Source organism: Colossoma macropomum, unplaced genomic scaffold, assembly GCF_904425465.1.
Source record: "Colossoma macropomum unplaced genomic scaffold, Colossoma_macropomum, whole genome shotgun sequence".
Lineage (NCBI taxonomy): Eukaryota > Metazoa > Chordata > Actinopteri > Characiformes > Serrasalmidae > Colossoma > Colossoma macropomum.
This window is the reverse complement of record NW_023494810.1, coordinates 22,918,145-22,942,765: the sequence shown is the minus strand read 5'-3', so window position 1 is coordinate 22,942,765 and position 24,621 is coordinate 22,918,145. Positions and strand designations below refer to the sequence as shown.

General features: G+C 39.2%; 2 protein-coding genes across 2 annotated transcripts; both read left to right on the top strand.

Moving 5' to 3' along the window:
* Positions 1–226: 226 nt before the first annotated feature.
* Positions 227–4,702, top strand: il19l (interleukin 19 like). Its single transcript, XM_036560168.1, has 5 exons — positions 227–373; positions 1,066–1,128; positions 1,218–1,370; positions 3,864–3,938; positions 4,605–4,702. Exons 1-5 carry the CDS (start codon positions 227–229, stop codon positions 4,686–4,688), a joined length of 522 nt encoding a protein of 173 aa, XP_036416061.1. The 3' UTR covers positions 4,689–4,702.
* Positions 4,703–17,026: 12,324 nt separating this feature from the next.
* il10 (interleukin 10) lies at positions 17,027–19,892 on the top strand. The gene is made up of 5 exons (XM_036559511.1): positions 17,027–17,202; positions 17,455–17,517; positions 17,818–17,973; positions 19,208–19,270; positions 19,436–19,892. Exons 1-5 carry the CDS (start codon positions 17,035–17,037, stop codon positions 19,529–19,531), a joined length of 546 nt encoding a protein of 181 aa, XP_036415404.1. The 5' UTR covers positions 17,027–17,034; the 3' UTR covers positions 19,532–19,892.
* The last annotated feature ends 4,729 nt before the right edge of the window (positions 19,893–24,621 follow it).

Genomic DNA, 24,621 nt, shown 5'->3' with positions numbered 1-24,621 from the left:
TACTTTCTTTTCTCCATTTTTGAGTATACAAGATTTTATGATAGCAACGATATATACATATCTATTCCTTCCATATGGGTTCTCCTGCAGCCTTTACACTGAAATTATATGAACCGAATAACAGTGCTGCTGCCCCTGCTTCTTGTTACCAAAGCTTTGGCAATGTAATGCACAGGTCAAGCAATTAATATCATTTCTTTCTTCAGGTCACAATATCAACATCACAATGAAGACCTCCCTCTTGCTTGTATGCACACTGCTGGTCAGTCTGCATGGCTCAGCCCTGGGCCACAGACTTCACCTCGGCGCCTGTACCCTGACCGTCCACACTCATGAACTCAGACATCACTTCCACCAGATCCGCCACAGCATGGTAAGCGTGCTCAGAGCTTCTGAGGGCTCCCGTGGCCTTTAGGCTCAAAAAGGCTGAGCTCCTTCCTTCTCATAAAGAAACGAGCGGCTGCATAACGTGAACCATATCGTAGGCTGACTTGTGACTCTGATTCCTTGTAATGAGTTAGACGTGAATGAACCTGTTAAAAGATCTGTACTCATTAAGCAAATGAGTCATAATCTGCGCACTATGACAGGTTCTTAGAGTGAGAATCTTGCACAGCCCACATTAATTCTAGTAATAACAGCAGCTAGCAATTTCCTGTTACTGATGTTCTCACCTGACAAGTATGGCAGCATGTATAACACAAGACGAAATGTCAAAACTCCACTGCAACATGTACCATTTAGTCCAAATCCAAGTTTCATGTGCGTCAGGAAACATGGCACAAAAAGTTGCTGGGAAACCCTCGTCTTGCAAAGTGACGCAACTAAAAGGTACACTGATGTAACGAGTCACAGCCAAAGATAGCCGCTGACGCAACAATAGCCTAAAGAATTTCCTTCTCACTACATAAGCCGCAACCATAGCCTGGAGCTAATAAATCACAAATTCATCATGACTGTGCTTAAAGTAGATCAGCGAGTTCACTTAAACCGTGACCTGTTGTTTAGAGGAATTTCTGTGGCATGAAGTTCACTTTCCTGATACAATCTCATGTTGTTGTGCAGCTTACGGAAGACAACCACAAAGGTGTGCGGTTGCTGAGAGGGGACATGATGAAGAACTTGCAGGTTAGATATATTTAAGCAGGATGAATGAACAAAATACTAACATTTGGAGAGGGGAAAGAAACTAAGAAATTGATATATTTCTTTACCAGGCCACAGAGAGCTGCTGCTTCCTCAAGCAAGTCCTACGGTTCTACATTGAGAAAGTCTTCATCAGCTACACAAGCAGTCATTCCCTCCACCGGAGAACCACCAGCGTGTTGGCCAACTCTTTCCTCAGCATCACCAAGGACCTGCAAGCATGTGTATGTAGAATTACTTAGTGAAACATTCTTTTGCAAGACTTCCACAATGAAGCAAGCCGTGCAAGAACCATTTCCTAAAGAACCTTTCAATCGATGGCTCTTAAAAGAACTATTTTTGGTTCCTCAAAGAACTCTTTAAAGGGTTTGTCATGCAACTTCATAAAAAAGGTTAGGCCTATTTGAATCTCTACTTAAAATGTTCTTTATTGAGCATACAACAATAAACAGATTCAGATGGTTCCTTAACAGGTTTGGTACTAGACCAAAGTTAAAACAAAAGATAATTGCAAAAAAAATACTAGAAAGACTAACCCAGCAAAATATTGACCAAATTCCAAACAGTTTATTGTCTTTGTAAGCTGAAAGGCCAAAAAAAAATAATTAAAGCAATTAATAGGTGACCTAATCACTTCTTCATTTAGTAGTCTGTGCCAGGCCCATATTAAGAACTCTAAGCAGATTTTCTCAATGCCGCCACTCCCTGTGTTAAGCAAAAATGTTCCAAAATCAATATGTTTTGCCAGAAATATCTTTTCCCTCCAAATATCATTGGATCCTTTGAATTATAAGGTCATTAAGGAGTCAAAAAACAAATGTTGCCACATGCAATCTTACATTGCCACACACTGAAATGGTATCATAAGACTGGCAACCTAACCAAAACACCCCACACAAAGCAGCCAGCTTTGTTTAATGTGGTAGTTAAGTTGCTTTGGCAGATGTAGACTACAGTTGACTACTAGTGAATACCTTGCATTGTTATACACTGACCAGCCACTTCATCAAAACTATCTCCTTGTATCTACACTCATTCTCCATTTTATCAACTCTACATACCATGTAGGTGCACTTTGTAGTTCTACAGTTACAGACTGTAGTCCATCTGTTTCTCTGTGTACTTTGTTAGCCCCCTTTCATCCTGTTCTTCAATGGTCAGGACTGCCACAGGAACCACCACAGAGCAGGTATTATTTGGGTGGTGGATCATTCTCAGCACTGCAGTGACACTGACATGGTGTTGGTGTGTTAGTGTGTGTTGTACTGGTACACGGGGATCAGACACAGCAGTGACAGCAGACACTTCTACCATGGTGGTCCACCTTGTAGATGTAAAGTCAGAGACAGTAGCTCATCTGTTTCTGCAGTTTGTGTTAGTCATCCTCTAGTCCTGCATCAGTGGTCACATGACGCTGTTGGCTGGATATTTTTGATTGGTGGACTATTCTCAGTCCAGCAGTGACACTGCTGGGTCTGATCCACTCATACCAGCACAACACACACTAACATGCCAACACCATGTCAGTGTCACTGCAGTACTAAGAATGATCCACCACCCAAATAATACCTGCTCTGTGGTGGTCCTGACCATTAAAGAATAGGGTGAAAGAGGACTAACAAAGTATATAGAGAAACAGATGGACTACAGTCTGTAATAGTAGAACTACAAAGTGCACCTATATAGTAAGTGGAGCTGATAAAATGGACAAAAAAGTGTGGAAACAAAGAGGTGGTTTCAATGAAGTGGCCAGTAGGTGTATAATAGTGTTTAAGTTCACTGTGCAGGACTGCTTGCTTACTTGGTAGCATGCATGTAGGATTAGTGACTTCCTACTTCAGAGGATCCTGTGACATGCTAGGGGGAAATGTGCAGGGGACAAAATGTACTGGATCTGGAACATTTCAGTTAGCTTATGAGTGTGATAGAGGTCTAGTATTAGCTTGCTAATTAACTAGCTGGTCGGTTCACTAGACAGACTAACTTTCCTGAGACAAAGTCTGCACAGTGCAAACTTACAATGTATCTGAATATATGCTTGAAAATAAGCCTCAGTTACCATGGTTTTTAACCCAAGTTTCGCTCTCAATCTGCGTAGGCGGAAGATTACACTGATGGTATCACCGCTTTGCACGTACATCATGTCCAAAGGGGAAAGTAGCATTAACTAAACCAGAATGATGCGTGAAACTACAGTATGACAAAGGACTGTTTGCTGGACCAGCCTGCTGGAAAAACCAGCATAGACCAGCAAAACTAGCATATGCTGTGTTTTGGATGCTGGTATGCTGGTCAGCAGCAATGGAAGTTATTGGGTTGGTCACCAGCAATACCAGCATGCTGTGGTTTGGATTATCATATGTTGGTAAACCAGCTTGACTATGCTGTGTGAACAGCTAATCCAGCATCAGACCAGCATAAACCAGCATAAACTATCTTAACCAACTTATACCAGCATGAAATTCGTGCTGGTCTGTGGTTTTTTCAGAAGGGCCACCGAAACCATTTAGTAAACTTTATTTTTAAGAGTATCCACAAAAAAAGTAAGCATTAGCATGTAATGTAGTCACTTAACTCCAGCTTGATGAACGACTGGGTGGCAAAAGACTGAAGAGTCAATTAAGTCATTGATGATTATTAGCTCCTTCTTCTACTGTAGACGTGTCTTTTGTTCTTTTCTCAGTGCAGACTAATATTGATCTCTTCTTTTCTAAAAGCATTTACAGACGCACTGCCAGTGCAATGCGGAAACCAACGTGAAATTTGATGCCATCCAGGCCAACTACAACAAGGTAATTAGCCTTATTTCACTATGATACTTTTATGATACTATTATTATGATACTAGTAATTTGATTGTGAATGAAAGTATAGACACGTGTAAACAAGCAAATTCAAATTGGTACTGATGGACCCCGTTTACACCTGGTCAGTTCATGAGTCTTGCGTATAGGATTATATCTGGATATGGCCAAGCCACATAAGAATGCGAGTGTAAATGCACCAATGCTTTCACTCAAACCACTTCAGGAGGTGGTCTGACATACATTTGAGCCACATGTTATAGCAGCGTAAAAGCATCCATCTCTACAAGATACATTCCACAAGTGAAACTCCTCCCCATGCAGTATGTCACTGGGCATGTGATCCATGTATGGTTGGGGACCGAACGAAACAAAATGTTTAATAGCAATACAGACAGACACAACTTTTGCAAGACATACTGCAGACAAGGCAGCATAGCAAAGGAAGAGGCTGAACGGATAAACAATTGGTAATTGGTCGCGGCGCACCTTAGATGTTCATTCAAAGTATAATTGTACAAAATTTCATCAATTTAGACTATCAGAACAGATGTCCTATAGCTAATTGTTGGACGAGAATGAGTGGATATATAGCTACGTGGGTTGCTGGTATCTAATTCCCGGTTTTTCTCACCCTACTTGTACTTTCACACAGCTGGAGCCGGCGGCAGCATCAGTGAAGGCAATCGGAGAGCTAGACTCTGTGCTGGAGTGGCTGGAGAGCTTCCGCAGCAACTGAGACCACAACTCGAGCCATGCTGGCCATCATGATGTTGACACATTTGGATGTCCATAACATCCACTTAATCATACAGTGCTGATTCTTTATTGGGGCTACATGACACAGGGTAGAAAAGATACTATCAGACTGAGATGAATCAAAAGATTACAAACACCACAAGAGTACAGAGGATTTAGAGAACAGTGACTATTATCAACAGCAAGTTAAATGACTTGTTTGACCTTAATTGTAGCTCCCAAAATGATTCTACTGTGGACCAGTAGGCTATAATATGCCAAAACAGCATACATATTGATTATTTATTTAATGTCCAGTTTATCGCGGTTGTTGTGAGCTTAACTTATTTTTTTATGTCAACAGTAATGCCTAATGTTCAGGTGCATGACATGTAATGGTTGTGCTTGAAAGTAGACCTTTGAGGTCAATTTGCAGAGTATTTCAGTTGAGTTGGAAATTGTAATCTAAAGAGTAAATAAATGTTCATTATCAAGGCTTTTGTGCTTTTTCGATATGTTTAGGGGTATTTTTATGTTCAGTTGGTCCAATCCCATTTCTTATTTTTACCCCTACCCCTTGTTTTCAAGTGTCACTGTGTCCCTTGGAAGTAAGGTACAAGGGGTAATGGTTGAAATCTTCCCCTACGAAATGGGACCCTCAAATAAAAAAAGAACATTACTTTATTACCAGGGTACTAGTGGTGCTCTGTAGGTGACCCTGCCAGTCTGCAGTGATAGCAGAGGAGGGTAAAGCTCAGCAACCTCACTGATGGGCTTTAGTTAAATTCAGGGAATCATATGCCTTCAAAGAGGGGAATGTGATAATTATTTATTATCAGCTACCTCTAATTCTCCTGTGAAATGAAACTAAAGTCAGCTAAACTTCTTGTTTGAATTTTCACATTCCAGCTTTTAAGGTGTAAGGTATAAGGTTTAATTTAAGGTGTAATGGGAAAATTAGCTAGCTACCGAGACATCAGCAGACTCCTAGTGATTTTTTATGCTTGTTATGAAGAAAAGGACCATAAAACATTGAAATGATATTAAACTAAGATAATACAATGATTATTGTAATTTTTACCAAAGAAAATACTCACATTTGTGGGATTCGTTGGTCCCTTGTGTAGCCATCTTGTTTTTTATTTTTTGTTTTTTTTTCCTCATAAATGGGGGGTGTGTCTGAAAAACCTCCGTTTGGAGGGCCATGGAGCCCTAACACTTCACCCTACCCCTCTATCTCAACAAAATCGGGACACCCTACCCCTAGATGTGAATGTGCAAAACAGAGGGGTAAGGTCTTAGTGGTAGGGGCGAGGGGTGGAATGACATTGGGCCTAACTATTTACTGTGGGCACCAACACCACTTTCTACAATGCATCCAAAAGATATACTCTAAACATGCTTGAAGATCGGTGGCTATCATTACTCTAATTTTGCTTCCTCGATTTCTCTCTAATTTCTAAACAGACATTCAGAGTGGATTGATTTGAAATGCTCTGTTCTAGAGAAATGTAGAAGAGTTCACAGTGTACTGATGAACAGAAATACACATACACGAAATGGCTACAAATACACTGCCAGATGACTGAGACATTGTTTTTCGATAGTTTTGGTCTAAAATGTATTTTTTAAAATTCGTTCTCTAGAATGGCAAATTTTGCATCAAACCACACTGATTTTTTTCTAACAACTGAATTATTCTGAAATTTTGATCAGTGTAATTCCCATTTAAGCTCAGTAAGGTGATAAAAATGATAACGTCTTATTTTAATGAACCTCTTTGACGTTGACTCCTCCATCCTCACATCTGACTCTCACATCAGAGAGAGCTAAAATGTGAGGAAAAGATGCAAGGAACGGAAATGAGGGTGTACAATTAAAGATATTAGAAGCACACATATTGTGGTCCCCTTTTGACAGATACAGATCTATAGTGATGCATCTACTGGCCTCTGGTGGTCAATGATGGTATAAGCCTGACTATAGATCATTTTGGCCATTCACATTCAAACATATTATAACAGGTTTTATTTCCAGGAATCTAAATCTTCTGAGTGAAACAGTTACAAAAAGGTTACAAGTTATAAAAGAAATTTGACGTTTACTTCCCCACGAAAGCAACAGTAACAAGTATGTGTCATTGTTGCAACACATACTTAATCTGACACATCGTACACATCGTATTAATCCGACTGACTGGGTCCGATGATGATGGTATTGACAAAATGTTGTCGAAACCCCCTGATGTAACAAGCATGGGCACTACATGACACTTTCCACCATGATATTGTTTATTCAGTCCCTTAAGTCTGATGTGTTCATTTGGACTCTGATGTACAGCCTGTAATCAAGTAAAGAACACCATCATCCTGGAATCTGCCTAAAAATGTCTTTTATGTTTTGCATTTACGCATTTAGGCTATGCCTTTCCTTTTAAGATTCAGAAGTACCCGAACCAAAGCACACTCAAAAAGTAACCTCAAAAAAGTAGTCAAAGATCAGGCTTCTGGGTTGATTCAGTGTTGAAATACCTTTGAGGTCCAGTAGTCATCCCTTAATGTCTTAGTGTCCAGTTCTGGTCCTGGAGGGATGGACAATAGCTCAATTTGGCAATTCTCCTTCTGAAACTTCTAAACCTGGGGCCTTATTTCTAAAACATACGTGAAAGTGATTCTAAATTTGTTCATAAGCTATGTTCTCAGCAATTGTGTACAATTGATCACTGTTGATTGTATATCAATATAGAAACATATGTGTGAACGTTGCATGTGAATGTTTGTGTAAAACTGCTGAGTTGACTCAGGTATGGGCAGGAAAAATCAACTAATTGCACTGGACGTCAGCCCTTCACACCTGGAGCTATGGCAGTGTTTCCCCACTCCTTGTCTCCAGGAACAGGACTGGGAAACTGCCTTTGGACAATCATCCGAGCCAAGCTCAACCTACACTCGTAAAAGGGTTCTTTGGAGCAATACCACAGAGCAGGGGTGCCCTACCCTGGTCGTGGTGATCAACTGCCCTAAGTTTATTTCCTAATCTAACACACCTGAACCAGTTCATGAAGGCATGAAGTCAAGTGTGTTGAAACAAAACTCTCCAGGGAGGTAGGGTGAGGCATCCCTGCCAAAGCAGAACATCTTTGGGTTCTCTAAATAGCCTTTCAGCGGAAGGTTCTTTAAAATCTTGGTTAAAATCACTCTCTTGAAAGGTTCTTTTTGCAACCAAAGGAGGTTCTTGTATGAAAAGGGTCTTCAAATCTGGACTTTGAATCCAGTTTCCAGGCCTGGATTTTGTAATAACTGGTAGGTGGCCAATAAGTTACAACAACAGTACAGTTAACTCCCAATGATTACAAAATCCAGGCCTGGAAACTTCAGGTCCAAGGTACTGCTGCAAAATATATGCTTAAACATGCTTTCATTTACATTTCACACCCCCGGGCAGGCGTTTTGATGAGTTCGTCATGAAATAGTCGTAGGAGAAAACTGTTATGTGATTAAAAATACAGCAAAATTTGCTGGCTTTGCAAGGATTTTATGATTCACTCTACCAACTGTCTGTTTTTCACTTTGCAAGTGAATTCGCTTTTGCAAAATGGAAATTTGGTGTGTTGTCATGGTATAGATAAGTGTGGTTAACACTATCAGCAAGCCGAAACTAAGTGCAAAAGTGAGAGATCAGTTTTGTTTCATGGCTTAAAAAAATAATTAAATACTTCATATAAATGTCTTTTTATAGTACTAAGTTTGTACTGGATATGGCATTGCCTATAACAGATAGCTAAGCAATATAACATATGTACACTGACATCACAAATATTGCATTAGAAAGTATTTTGAGGACATGAAAAAGGAAAAAAGGGGCTGAAGTATGACTTCCAAAATGAAACTATTACGTAAACATATTTGACATAACATTTCAAAGTCAGAACTTTGAACTTATTCAATATTGCTTTATAATTCTTATTCGATAAGACAGAATAAGAAATGTGGAAAAAAACATGGGTTTATGGTTTTCCTAACGCCCACTGTTGTATTGCCCAGACTTCCGTCGAAAACTGCCGATTACGCTTGCGAAATGAAGAAAAAAAGCAATGTTGGTTACTTCTTGAGTACATTGTGTAAACTACTGTTCTCCTGAACCCTACAGTAGGGGCCATTATAGTGCGTTCTAGTCAAGTATTGGAGTATGACACATCATGACATCACTAAAACAAAGGGAACTGGTCTTATGCGCCAAGTCCCCTCAGCACCCCTACACCATCTGTTTTGAAACTTGAGGTGCCTCAGCAAGAGGCCAGAGCTTGGTGAGAAACAGGTGATGGGCGTTTGACACATAAAACCTTGCTTCAGACCACATCAAATGATAGCAGTGGTAGCTAGTGGTAAGCAAATCAAGCGTGTTTGATCCGTGTGCCCGCAAAAAAGGCAGATGCAAGGCCACAATCGCTTGCGTGCTGGTTGGGCAAGCTGGGCGGCCACTGATGGTGGAAACTGATGATTTACACAAAATTCTAGGGTGACACAAATATGCCAACTGAATTGAATCACATGACTATGATCATGCTAGACAACAGAGCACGCTGCGTTTTGGAGACAGGAAGCCAAGATCTGTGCACAGACGTTACAAAAAACATACATGCAGGCTTGCATGCTGCAAAACATGTATGTAATGGTACACTAAGGAAGCACTCGTCTTTTTTTTGTTGCACACAGCCAAGGGCCAATTGGTGTGCGCTGCATCACGCGCCCGCAAAAGGCACGGGCAGTCCCAGCTGCTGCTGCTAGACGGATTGACACGTCCGCGAGCAAAGCGACCGTTCCCTCTGCGTCACTGGCGCAGGCTGTGTGAACGGCAGCCTTGACACCCTACATCTGAGTGGTTGGCGAAGAAAAGAAAAGGGAAAAAATAAAGACGACTTGTGAAACTAAAACCGCCGCAGAGAACGGTGCGGTATGTATTACTGTTTGACAAGATTGTTTCCTTTAAAGAGAGCAAAAGATCAAAGACCATATGCTTCTAAGAGCCCGAGAGGGGCCCCTTCTTGACCCAGTAAGAGGTGAAACCTTTGTGATATAAGATCCATTCACAATTCCTCTGTCCTGTTCCTCTTTGCACTGTGTCTGGTAATAGTCTGCACAAGCTCAAAATGCTTCATGCTTGAACTCAGACAAATCAAGAGCAAACAAGACTTGGGTTTTTTCCCCCTTTAATGCAATGTGGTACTACAGTTTCCAATATTGCACTGTAGCATGTTCTCCACAGTGTATTGACTTCTGCTGAACTGTACAGTGGGGTTTCACTATAGTGCATTTTTACAGTTCAGGATAGCAGCTTTTCATAGAAGTACCACTTTTGATTCTCTAAAGAACCATTCAGCGCAGGGCTGAACAACGCAACAATATTGTTGCACATACTAAGAGAAATTAATCTTGTGCCAACACAAATAAGACTTTCTTGTATACATCTTCTTGTGTACATCTCCAGTGTCACATTCTGTTGAGCACTGTAGTGAATTTTTCATAGTCAGTTATTCGAGGGCTATTCTAACTGCATGGTGTGCGCAATATGAAACATTTCCCCACCACCCAAACTATCTATTCAGCGTAGTCATGTAAACAGCAAAGCAGGTTATATTGTAGTGTTTATGGTAGTTATAGTCCATCAGATAGTTCAAACACTATAGAAAGAATCCATGTTTGTAAAGAGAGAGTGTCCCAAAGTACAAAATGGCCAAAAACTGTTTGGTTTGGGGCCCTTTTTAAATGTATGACTACAACCATTTGATGATGCGGTGATGCAGAAAATGACAATTTCACAAAAAGAATGTTACAATCCAGACTTTCTACATGGAGCTTTTTTTTCACAGGTAAAATGACAATTTGCTCTATTTATTGAGACTTTTTTGAGGCACTCCTGGAGTTCATTATCTGCCTCAGGTGTACTAGATCAAGGTTGTAGCTAAAACCTCTTTGGGGTCGTAGATCTCCAGGACCAGGATAGGGCACCCCTCATAACAAAACTCTACCAATGAAAGGTTTCTCCTATAACAATTTGCCTAAGCAAATATACATTATTTTCCTGCTATTCCTTGACTGAATGGTATAAGGTTCACAAATTCACAAAAATCAGATTGTGAGGTTCTTGGCTCATGGCTCAACGTTGGAAGGGCTTGATGATTACCTGTTAGTTGAATCACTACAAGAGCGCATGGCATCAACAGTATTCAAAAATGATCAGTGAACAGATGACACAAAGGGACAACTCATTAACCCAAAATAATTTTCCCACATTACAAACTTAAACATGAGATTGTGAGCTGATCTGAGGGTAGAAGGCACGAGGTAGGTGCATTTGAGCTAAACTGGTCATCTCAAGTGAAACTCGGTATTGCTTAACAGAAACTATCCTCCCCTTAGCAGGAAATTTGGGACTTCACTCAAGAAGATAAGGTAAGCTTTATGCAAAACCTGTGGGGAGAGACACGAAGGAAAAATGAAAGTTAAAAACGACAAAGAACAGCTAAGATGAGCTGAAGGGCAAAGCATTTTTACAGACTTGATAAAGACAAACAGGATGAAAGATGTACATTACGGAAAGATAAGATGGCTTACCTTGCTGAAATCCAGAAGAGTTCTTAACCGTCAACTGTTTAAATACAGAAAGGGATGCTATTCACATTTCTTCTTAACACAACCTCACATAACCTCTTTACATATATATATATATATATATATATATATATATATATATATATATATATATATATACACACACATACACATACACATACACACATATATATAAAAGGCTAAATATTTTTAAAACAACACATTCATCATTCATAAGCAAGCATGTCCGTATCTAATCCTCATCAGTATATCAAAAATTTAAAAAATGACACACATTCATGTATTTATACATTCATATAATGACATACATTCGTCATTATACATTCAGAAAAACAACATTTAAGTTTTCTAGCAATAATGCACATAGTATTTGGACCACAAAGTATTTGGACACTTTAACCACTTAACTATTGGTTGACTTTTGTGATGTTTTTAGGTTACTGAGAAGCTTTAAAAATAGCATCACACTTTACAATTGACGAAGTGGTAATAATAGACATTTTGCTGCCGTGACAATGACAAATATGGCCCAGCGCTACTCAGCAGGCTATTTCCAGTAAGCCATCTCAAAACTGGAAGACGTCATCGTTTATGAAACACGACGTGTTGAACATGATATTGTGCATTGAAGGACTTAATGTAAAGTAAAGAAGACTTAAAGTAAAGAAATAGGTGTTAATTGCAGTTGCTTCAGATGTCTTGACTAATACAGATACTTTGACACGGTATCGAACTCCTGCACCGATACTACAGTACTTCACCAGGGTCCTTGGTGAAATCTGCAATATTTCAAGAGTTAGATTAGAGATAAAAAAAAAACAAATAAAGCTTTCACAGTCTCTTAAATTATGAAAGCCACATCACACACTCAGTCATGACTAAGGTCATGTTATTTGACTCAAAGGAAGACATTTCATCTGGGTGATGCGTTTGATGCGTTTTTGTAAGAAAAAATACGCCTCTCACCAATGTGGGAGTCCAGTTCCAATGAAGTTGGCTCAGAGTCTTTTTGTCACACAAAATGAGACTATGAGCTATCCATTCATCCTTCTCTCCCTCCGCCTCCGTTCTCGAGGAACATCCTCGAAAGGCACTGAACGTGTAAAGCCACAGCATCCGTCATAAGAACATTACTCTGCAATGACTGAGAATGTGTTATTGTTAGGCACAAAATAAAGCTCTCAGACAGCATCACCCTCATGCTGTCCAGGCCATCTGCAGTATCTATAGACTGTAAACGCAGAAGCGTTTCTGTCACCGTACAGCTACTTTGCAGCCATCTTGGTGAGGTGTCAAAAGATTGTTATTGGGCCCGTAAAGATCCATCCATCCATCATCTAAACCGCTTATCCTTCTGGGTCGCGGTGGTCGCCCGTAAAGATGTCTCAGCAAAATAGGGGTCATGTACGTCTTAACTTTGGTTAATCTCGCAACCTGTTATGTTCTTAACAATCCAACTGCTATTCATAGGATGGATGAAACCTAATCAGTAAAAGGCAGAGATGATGACAGATAATCTGTCTATCTATCTGTATTGTATCTGAAAGAGTCCCATCCTTCAGTTAGGCAAAAATCTCAGGGGGTTTTCACATCATTTTTATTAATTTAACCAGAGGAATTAAAAGTAAGATAGTCTTAAGGGGCTGGTTTAGAAGAAATTACCAGGATCATGGTCACTGGCTCTTTAGTAAACGGTTTGCTAAGACTAAAAAACATACATGTAAATCTTAAACACGGCTAATAATGAACTTTAAAGTCTGGATATCTGACTATAAGATGAAAAATCTCAGATGGAGTGTAATTCATTAATAAAACCTCCATACATGAATGTAAAACTAAACATAAAACAAACAAAAAACTCAATCTAAGCATTAGGGGGTTTCATAATGACACAAGGCTTTATTGCCAGGAAGTCCAAACCCACCTCCCCACAGAAAAAGTTTGAAAATAGGGTATAAAAGACACTTTGAACACTCTTCTGCACTTCTCCTCCCTTCAAGGTTCAGCTGGATTTTACAAAAGGAATAACAGCCAATAAAAGTATGGCTTCGATCATGCGCCTCTCCAGGTTCCTCTTGCCTTCTCTTCTAGCTTTACTGTACTGTCAAGGATTGTCAGTGCAGATAAGACGACTGCAAAGGCAGCTGCTGCTCTTTTGTGGAGAGCGTCCCGCCTCGCACATGGAGATAAGAGTCTACTACGTGAGTACAATGCGTATGATATAAAGCTGGTGTAGCTGGTGTCGGTTCCTCGTGATTTTCATTTCATTCATTGCATTGCATTGCATTTCTTTTATGAGGTTATACAAAGCTCATTTATAACATTTTCAACCGTCTGGATTATCATTTTGTAGGAGACTACGTTTGTTGTCTTTTCGGCATATTCAGCATCTAGCCGTCAAATGCACACAAGACTAAATATTGTCTTAATGGTGCATCTTGAAAATGTCTTACGTACGCAGTGTTTGGCCTGTGTAATGTTACATCTACACTAATGTCCTGTAGCATTCAGCACTATTAAAGACGACACAGTTTCTGCGTAAGTCATTGTGCTTTACTAGAGGCTGTTGTTGGCCACAGCCACGCCATACAAAAAAGGGAGGTTTTCTAATTTGCTCTAAGCCTAGCTATGTCTTACTTCTTAGGCCCCGCCTTCAAAATAAGAGTCCTTGTCAGAACAACCCAAAGAATAAACGCTAGAGATTTACATAAACCAACAAAAATTAGTTATTCAGTAAAATAATATCCTTGCTGCCAGTTGTTAACCCTTTATTTTTTTTTAATTCAGGTAAGAAACCAGCAAGCTGTATTGGACACTGGATGGTCAGTCTTGAGTGACACATCTTATACAACCAACTTTCTTGACCAGGCTTGCTGCTGTGTTTTCCACATTCTACAGCTTCAAATGTCAGGAATAAAAAGAACACAGACAAAATCCTTCTAATAGTGAGTCACCGTCGTTGCAGTGTGATGTCATACGGTGACACTTGGTTCTTATCTATTGAACGAGAAACAGCGAGCTAAACATCTCTTCCTTTCAACGTTCTCACTCAGACAAGGAGGAAACTAAGTGCTAAGTCCAGTGCTACCACATGACATCGCTCTCCCAAAGAGTCTACCAGTAAAGGGGTTTAATCTACTTTTAATATTAAATATAACTAGAAGAGGGAAGTTGGGTTATGATGTGATAGCTGGAATTTTTTTTGGGTTTATTTATTTATTTATTTATTTTATTATTTATTTAAGTCTTTTCCAGACATAACATGGAATTTCCTTTGATGGTGAACTGATTATAAAATAAAAAGAAAACATCCAAGTTCATTTGTTTATGCTGACATGACAGGCAAATATTTTTTTTATACAGGTAACTAAATTAACACCAGTAAAACACAATGTTGCTTGTTTACAGTACATTACAGTTAACAGTAATAATACTATGGTATAATACTACAGTAGCAGTATTATAATGTAAACATATGAATTTTTTACAACAGTAGAACATCATTAATGTAACAGTAAGCTCCTGACAACCCTGCAGCCAGATCTTTACCAATTTATTTACAGTATTTTTTTTTTGCAGTGTACTTTCCTCCAAATACATACTGATTACATGACTTAGGACCACTGATGCAAATGTCAGGAAGGCTTCTTTGGGGTACAATTTCCTATAACAGTCATGTGTTTTCCCACACAGGGTCATGCGAAAAAGGCTGTACAGGTGTTGGCTTGCACATTCTAAAAATATGCCCTTTAGCTAAACCAGCGCAGTGTTGAGACTAGCTGTTTAGACCTGGGTTTAAATCCCAGCTGATCCCCAGGTTTTCACTTGGCTCTTGGTTCTTTTCATCACTCTCAATCCAAGTAATCAAGGCATCTACTAGATCATGAAGGCCAAGTTGGGCAGTTAGTGTTCTTAGACTTAGAAAAGGATATGGTTACAGCTAACCACTGCAATTAAAAAATGCCTGGGGAAAACTAAGTACTAGACTTCCACAAAGCATGCCCATGTCAGAAACTGTGTAGATCTCTTGGCATCATTGATATGCACGTGTCCTCCTTTACATTCAGTGGCTTACAGTAATCTAGACCAAAGCCTTGAACCCTAAATGAGGTTTCTCACCTCAGCATATCTCTGAGGCTGGGGGGAAGAAGCATTTGCATCATGGGTTGGGCCACATCACCCAACTCTCTCGCATGCACCATCTGTAAAACAGGGTCTGTTTTATCATTATATCATGGAACAGCATGTTATTCACACTTTGTTTACCAGTCTCAACCCATTTTCTGTGAAATTACCCAGACTGAAAATAATAAATACACATGGAGAGCTATGTAAAAGTGGAAGAGTATTACATTTAATTATAAGTCTCTAGTAGAAACCTGTTTAACCATCATCTCACCTGTGACATGAGCACATTCTATTAAAGGCATTACAATATCAAATACACACCAGTGACAGTATATATAGTCAGATACAAGGTGAGTATTATATACACACAGTACTCTATATATAAGTCAGAGACCAACCTGCATTTATTTAATTTCCATTCAAAGTGTCCATTAAGTTATTCATTCATTAAGATAAACCTCTATGGTATTCCTAACTCCCATGCAACACATGGTAGACCACCAAAACAGTCACCATCAGATTAACAGAACTTAAAGCTTTCATCTTTGAGAGAGAAGTGAAAATCAAGCTCAACTACTGCTTCAGATCTGAAAAACCTACAGGTGTTTCTGTCCATATATATGAAAACATCCCCTATAAGAAAACAGCTCTATGCTATGGTTCTGAAGAGATGTGTAGCTGTCAGTAAGCTGTTACTGAGAAAAGGAAACATAAAAAAGTCCAGACTTCAACATCACTGGACGTATTTGGGATTATTTGGATCATGGGAAGCAGAAAACGCAACCAACTCCTAAGACTGAACTTCGGAGGTGTGGAAAAATTTCCTTGCAGATTTCTTTGAAAAACTGAAAGCAAGTCTCCTGAAAAGAACGGAAGCTGCCATAAAAAGAAAGAGTGGACACATCGAATACTGAAAAAGTTGATATTTAGTTATCAAGGCTTTTACGTAATTCTCTATTTTCTTCCTTTTTCCTGACTGAAAATTAAATAAAGAAAGAGGGATCTCTGACCTTTGTACAGTACTGTACAATGCCATCCTCTTGTTGCATTGGTAGCATTGTGAAATAAATTTCCTCAACTACATTCTACACAACATTTGCTAAATATTAGACATCACTACTTCTTTAAAATTAGAATTAATGAACAAGGTGTGAACAAGGCAAGAAATTATTATTGAAACAGACCTGGATAAAATTGCACTTTTGCTGTGGTTCTGTGTTAAAAAAAAAGAAAGAGAAAGTTAAAAAGAAAAAGGAAAAAGGAAATCTTTGAAGGTAGATTAAAATTTTATATCAGCATTCTGCATAACTGACTCTAAGGGGAAAAATCTCAGGTGGAGTGTAATTCATTAATAAAACATTTCCATTTATGTAACAAAAAAAAAGAACTGTCAATCTAAGAGTGAGGGAGTGACATGATGACACAAGGATTCATTGCCAGTAAGTCCAAACCCACCTCCCCACAGGAAATTTTTGAAAATGGGGTATAAAAAAGACACCTCGAAGACTCTTCTGCACTTCTCCTCCCTTGGGGGTTCAGCTGAATCTTACATAAGGGTTAACAGACAGTGAGACTCCAACCTCGAGGATGCACTTCTTCAAGTTCCTCTTGCCTTCACTTCTGACGGTGCTGCTGGTCGAGGACTCTCAGAGCAGAAGAGTCAGCTGCAGAGACAGCTGCTGCACTTTTGTGGAGAGCTTCCCACTCAGACTGAACAGGCTGCGCTCCTCGTACGACAAGATAAGAGACTACTATGTGAGTACTACCACCTGTTTTGATCTTAATACATACTGGGTTTGACTTAGTAGCTCTGGTGCAGGAGTCAGGGAGCCTTCATGAGAGTGCAGGAATGCTGCTTTTAGTACAAACATGGAGCACAGAAGCCTCCACAAACTCAATTCTGTCTAGAGGGTTTGACTGAGGGGTTCAACTGTGAAGTTCCAGGGCAATCATAGAAAGGGGGTTAACAGAGACTTGAGGCTGAGCTTTTTATTTCTATCCATGCAGGAGGAGAAAGATGAGCTTGACAGTGCACTTTTTAACAAGACAGTCCTTCAGAAATCCTTCAATGTGAGTATGACATCCAAAGATTACTACTATTACTACTATTACTACTACTGCTACCAGTGTTTATGATTCAACTGATGTTGCTGGTGCTATAGGACTCTCAATCCTACAACTGCAGCTTTCTTCCCCGGGTACAAATCTGCTTCGTAATAACAATTTACTCATCATATCGAAACTGAAGGGTGATACTAAACCCATAGCTGTTTTGACACAAGTCAAAATGTGAAAAAAGTCGCCTACGAGTGTTGAGGACTGCTTGATTGCGGCCACGACTGATATTTTAAGTCTCGTTTTCCCTTCCAGAGCCCTTACGGCTGCCATGCGATGAACGACGTTTTGCATTTCTATCTGGACATCGTGCTGCCCACGGCGATTACTGAGGACGGGAAGAGCTTCAAAACGCCAATAGACGAAATTGGAAACATCTTCCACGAGCTCAAGAGGGACCTGATCAAATGCGTAAGTGTTCACGCTTGTTTACTTCACTAAGAGAGCTTCTGTATAGTGCCAGATTTATTCAAATACCAATACGTCCTTATGCTAAATACACAAGGTTTATCATAGCTGTAAGGAACTTGAGGGCAGTCAGTCGGTCAGTCAGTCGGTCAGTCAGTCAGTGGGCTAAACGTGTAGCTGAAAGTACCGAGTCAGCTTGTTGAGCTTTCCAACGCTGTGACCGGACGATTACAGATCGAAACATTTTACTCGAAAACTAACCGGCGTTCATAATCATCAGATATTAGTCACTGGCACAGTTCCTCGACATCACGAGTCACTTGTCCACTTCTGTTGTGTCAGCAGTGGTCGAGACTGTGATTGCGCTCCATTTGAAGTGCCGTACTCCCTGCTCCCTACTCCCTACTCCCTACTCCCTAGCCTGCTAGAAAAGGCATCCTAGACCAACATGGCTGCCAGCAAAACCAGCGTAGGTTGTGTTTTGAATGCTGGTATGAGCTAAATCTGCACCAGACTAGCACTAGACTAGTGTAAGCTAGTTTAGACCAGCATAGAATTCAGGCTGGCCTTTTTTTTCTTCAGCAGGGTACTCATACACCACAGGACATAGGGGTCGAAAATAGCAGCCAATAAACAAAGTTCAACTGCTTTGTTTTTTAAGCCATAGCAGCCACTGTGGCTGAAACCCAGTTGCCTCCCTACTGGCCATACAGCACCGCACAGCACAGAAGCTAATATTTCATGAGCCTCCCTATTTAGGGCAATATGTAGTTCTTAAAATCTGCATGGTGAATCTGGTTTCTGTTCCTGGATTTTGTAATTACTGGTCAGTATGACACTAGGTAGCCAATAACATCAACAATTCAGTTAACCAGGACTGGAAACTGGATTCAAGGTCTTCATTTGATGTAGCATGTAAAGAGTCGTTTCTAAATGACAAAATCACTTAGAAATGTGAACAGTTTCTGCAGACTGATAGCATTAGCACACATACAAGCAGCAGAATGTGTGCTATGCTAGCATCACTATTATTAGAACAAAGCGTGAGCAATCCCCCTTTGAACGTGAGCTTCATTCATGCACTTTAATTTCCGGACTAGGCTAACTATGTAATTGTGGTGATTGTTACAGAGATGGGGTAACCACATGTTGTGAAGAAGTAACTGCACCTAATATCCAATAAAACCAACTGTTAAAACCAAAACAGCTGACTAACTGCAATGTCCTTGTGTTACAGAGGAATTACTTTGGATGCCAGAAGCCCTTTGAAATTTCCAGCATCAGGGACTCATATCAACAAGTAAGTATCAATATCAAGTGAACACAGTACAAAACAGCCATATTGTACCAAAGGTGTGCATTATGTGCATGATTATTAGATAGACATCACCTGAACACAAGTGATCAATATGGATATGCCTATCAAATGAAGGGCATGGGTTAATGTCTGCTTTTTGTCTTTTAGATGAAGAAGAAAGGGCTGTACAAAGCCATGGGGGAGCTGGATATGCTGTTCAACTACATTGAAAAGTATCTGGCATCAAAGCGTCCAACACACTGACTACAGACGAGAAAGCCGCTGGATAACCCGAATGGCTCATTAGAGCGGTTTCGGGGCAACAGTGGACCATGGAAGAACAATTGCACTGGATATTGTAAAGAAACCTATTTAATATTTGGCATGATCATGCCGTTAATTCAAGAACTCAGGGCGCCTTTCTGCTATGCTGCCACACTACTTAATCTTTTGTTGCACTGAGCTGTTTGTTTTCTAGAGCCCTGCTCTAGAAGTGTTCCTGATGTGGTAATGTTCTTAAAAGAACTAAGCTTATACTTTAAGTCACATTGACCAAGGCTATTTTGAAAAGTAGTTGCCTTTTGCAATTAGGTTTTACATTTCAGCTTGAAATTTTTGTATCAGGATTAATATTTATTTAAATGTTAATTGCCATGTCGTTGTTTTTTATTTATTGTTTTATACATTGTATAACATGTGTCTGCAAATGCTGTAACGTTTCATACTTGAGTTTACATCATTTATTAAAGAAACCTGTAAAAGCTAAAGCAGCTGAGTTCCATATTGTTATTGTGCTAACTGGGCTTGCTTAAGTGAGATGGCAAGCTATATCTCTAAGTATAATAATAATAATAATAATAATAATAATAATAATAATACGTCTGTTTTGGTAGCAGTTAAAAAATACAACATACTGAAGACAACAGCACTATATGTATCTTATGGCAGATCTAGCCATGTGGTTACATTAGGGTGTGTCAAAGCCTGAGTAAATGCAGTGTTGAAGAATGACTCTTCTAACCTCAGAAGTGACCTATATAGGGCAATTTCCAGCAATGGCGCCGTCACCTCTTTACAGTAAACTCATGCAGCATGCCTCACTTCACAGACTATAAGAAAGCAAACCTCTAACTGCCATCAACTCTAGCACGCTGACTGTTGTGTCAGCAAAAACAGACGTGGTTTCAGTTCTGACAATGCTGAGTAAAGCTTAGAGATGTTGGTTAGTGTTGCTCTGAAGCCCTGGAAATTGAAAGTCCTTTGCACAAAAAATAAAACTGCCATTAGAGCTGTGCGGGGTTCCTTTCGGTCGTACAGAGCTTTGGGCAGCAGACTACAGCATCAGGACTCTGACTTATCTTTTGGGTTTCTTCAGAAGCTCAGTTCTGAACGTGCTGAGTAAAGCTTAGAGATGTTGGTTAGTGTTGCTCTGGAAATCGAGAGTTCATTGCACAAAAAAAAAAACAACTGCCATTAGAGTTGTGCAGTGTTTGGGCAGCAGCCTGTAGCATCGCAACTGTGACTTATCTAGAACTGAGCTGGTGGGTTTCTTTAGAAGCTCTTACAATGATGAGTAGAGTTTAGTGCTGAGAAAAGCTTAGAGATGTTGGTTAGTGTTGCTCTGGAAATCGAAAGTTCTTTGCATAAAAAAAAAATAAATAAAACTGCCCTTAGAGTTGTGTGGGGTTCCTTTCAGTCACACAGAGCTTTGGGCAGCAGCCTATAGCAGTCATGATGGTGACTTATCTAGAACTGAGCTGGTGGGTTTCTTCAGAAGCTCTTACAAGGAAGAGAGCGGGGGTACTGCCGGGATTTGCATCAGCGACGTTTCTTGTTTCCTCTATGGCACACACAAGTCAAAGGTAGAGGATCTGGCCTTTAACAGGAAGTGCTTACTCCCCACATCCTTCCTAAAGTCCATAAGTGTGTCATCATCTCATCACCAAAAGGGACAAGCTGCGAGGCTGGATGGGGTCACCTATTTTTTGTCCGTTGCCCTTTGGAGAAAGTTGCCCAATAGGATTAAGATTTAAGTTCATGTTTATCATTCTGCGGAGATTTGCCTTTTTCTTTGTTTTAGGGAAACCACTTCCTCTCAAAACACACACACACACACAAACACACACAGGCACCCACAAAACCGATCACCAAGCAATGATGATTACAGAACAATAAGCATAAATGACGAAATGATACACATGAAATATCAAATGATGCTAAAACTTATTTCTAAAATGCTTTTCTTGTCCAGGTGTGAGCTACACATTGGGTAGACCCAACTTGTGCTCACAGATTATACAGCTGGCTCTTTTAAACTGGACTTTAGCCACTAAGAAGTGGGTTTTAAATGGCTATACTGATTCAGCTCCTTTCACTGGTTTAAATGCGTAATTACAACAAGAGAAAGAACATTTTGAACATCAGTTGTGCTTCAAACCCCTTCCTCGAATGGATGAATCTGACAATTGCGAGCGCGTTGAAAAAGTATTCAAACACAACTCAGTCAAAATTTGGTGAAGGACATGCCTTTCAATGATGTAAGCTAACTATCAACTACTACTATCATAGCCTTATCAGTATAACGTTGATTACGCATTTGAGCCCTAAAAACTGAGCCGGAACTTAATGAGTCTGTGTGTAATGTTACTACATAAAGACGTATGGACTTGATCTGAAAAATCACCAACCCAACACTTCTGACTTTTAAATTATTTCAGGTCTTACTGGGTGACTCACAGCAGCACAGACACTATATTTTAGCATGTTTTGTTTCCCTCCTGACTTGCATAATGCAGCTTTAAGCAAAATTTTGATATTTTTCTTTGATGATTAACTTTTATTCACAATAACATCTGAGAAAAGGAACCTACTTTTTTCTTTTTAAACACCAAGTTCCTAGTTCCCTTTTTGTGTTTAATATTAATATTTGTGTATAATTCTGTTCTGCTGGTTTAGCATCTTCAATCAATCAAACGAGATTCCTTCCAGGCAAAAGCTCTGAGGAGATCATCATCTTCCCTCTTCTTATGCTCCGAGGTCAGCTTAAGAAGGCCTTGCCAATTAGCTGATGAGTGGAATCAGGTGTGTTTAATAAGGCAGAATGCTAAATCAAGGCAATAGGCTTGTTTGTTTTGAAAGGAGTCAAGCGGAATTTGGAGAAAATACTGTTGATGTCAAGCTGCTGACCAAAACATGCATTTTTTTTTGTAATGAAATGTTATCCTGCAAGCTAAAGACATTAATAAACATCTCTTAAGATGACACATAACTAAAGAAATAGCAGCAGCACTTTACAGATAGGTGGGTAATGATGTGGCAATATTATGATGAAGTTGTACATACCTAAAAACTACATGCTAAAACATGCATAAAATGGAAAAAAATCATAGAAAAAGTGGGGAAAAAAGTTGTATTAGTCTAAAAATGACAATTATATATTTTTTAATAAAAAATAATTTAGAAATTAAAGCGGTAACTAGTTGGTAATAAAACTGAAAAAATGTCAAACACAAATGACCATAAATAAAATGTTAACTTCTCAGTTCATAATAATAAAAATGAATAAATTAGTAATATTTACCGTAAAAGCGAATAAATACTAAACAATCATTGTAGCTTTTTTTAAACCATAAGTATAGTTGTAAAGTGTCCAGCTCTTACAATGCAACATCTGTTTAATCGACATATTACTTCAGTTCTTTTAAATCATTATAGGGTTTTACAATATTAGAGTTATTACCCCAAAAACAAAGAAGTAGTTCTTGCCTAGTATGTATTTTAATGGTCAGGTGCAGTATGACATACATACATACATACATACATACAGTAGTCACACGCTGTAATTACAGTAAACTAAATGGTATTACAGCTGTAAAATGCAAACGTCTTTCCAGGTTGTTTTCTGTTACAGTATCTCACATCAGGTAACATTAAAAATTCAACATAATGTGGCTAACTGGACTGAAATTATGACTAAATTACTGCACCCTAATCACCCATAGTTTTTCTATTGCTTTTACATGTAGGCCCACTGACAGCCAAGTGTTGTTACCCATAAACAGGTAAACATACTCAGATTACACAGAATCGTGCCTGTTAACAAAATACTGTTACTCTATTACAAATCTGATAAAAGGCTCAGAAATTTGTTCAGTAATGGAGAACAATAAACACACCACACCTTTATACAACAGTTGTCTTTCTTTATCTGAACTACACTTAATGTATTACTCATTAACAACTAGAAATTTAGAATTTTTTTTCTGTTCCAGTACAACTAGTTACTATAATCTTACCATGGCATTACCTACTTATAACCAAACTGTAAATAGCTATCGAAATACCATATGGTACATTGTACTACACATTTTACTGGCATTTTTAAACAAGGTGCAGTAGAACATGTGAAGCACTTTCAACACAAACACGCTGAGTTTTGATCGTTTACATTTTAGGGAACTGATAAACTAATTTTAACATGTATGAGCTTTTGGCAGGCAATGAATACTTGAACTGTCAAAATGTCAGCTGCATTTCTTGTCTGTATTAGAAGGATCCTTCTGGTTGCAATACACTTAAATAACATTGCGGGCTAGACGTAACAGCTACCTAGACTGCAAGTGTACTTTTTGTAATGCAGCTAAAATCTGCAGTGCTGCGGCCTGAAAGAACTAGAGTCTGACACGTGGCCTAGACTGCTTTGCTGTTGCTCACACCTCTCTTTCCAGTTACCATACATACATTTTTTTTAAATTTTAGACCAAAAAGTCACAAAAAGAACAAACTAGTCTAAGGAGCAAGCCTTTTTACAACTCTAATTGCACCAGCCCTCGTACAGCAAGATCTTCTGCTCTGGGCTAGTTTCTATTGCTCAGCGCTTGCACTTCACACTGCAGCTGCATGCAGACAGCACATTTGGAGAAACCGACAGGAATAAAAGAAATTCAGAAAGTGCATACAAAGGCGAAGTTCTCAGTATCTCCGAGACAGACAGATAGTGATCTTTCTGAGTAAAGAAAGGACTAAATTGTGAATGAATAAGCACCATTCACAGGAACAGAATTATGCATACTATGCAGTTTCATATTCCAAACTTTACTCAGTTCATACAGATCCAAACTTTACTCAGTTAATCTGCTCAACGGCTTCCAAAGCCATGGTGATCCAAGCAGGAACGTTTTGTGAATGTTCACCATTGAAATGTTCTGTTTTCTTTCTGTTACACGTCATTGAGAAATGCTGCAAAATACTTTGAGTATTACTGAAACTAATACTTGTACTCAACTACATTTCTAAGAGAAGAAATAACATACATTTTTATTTGGATTTCCAAAGTACTCGTCACAAAGCCTGAG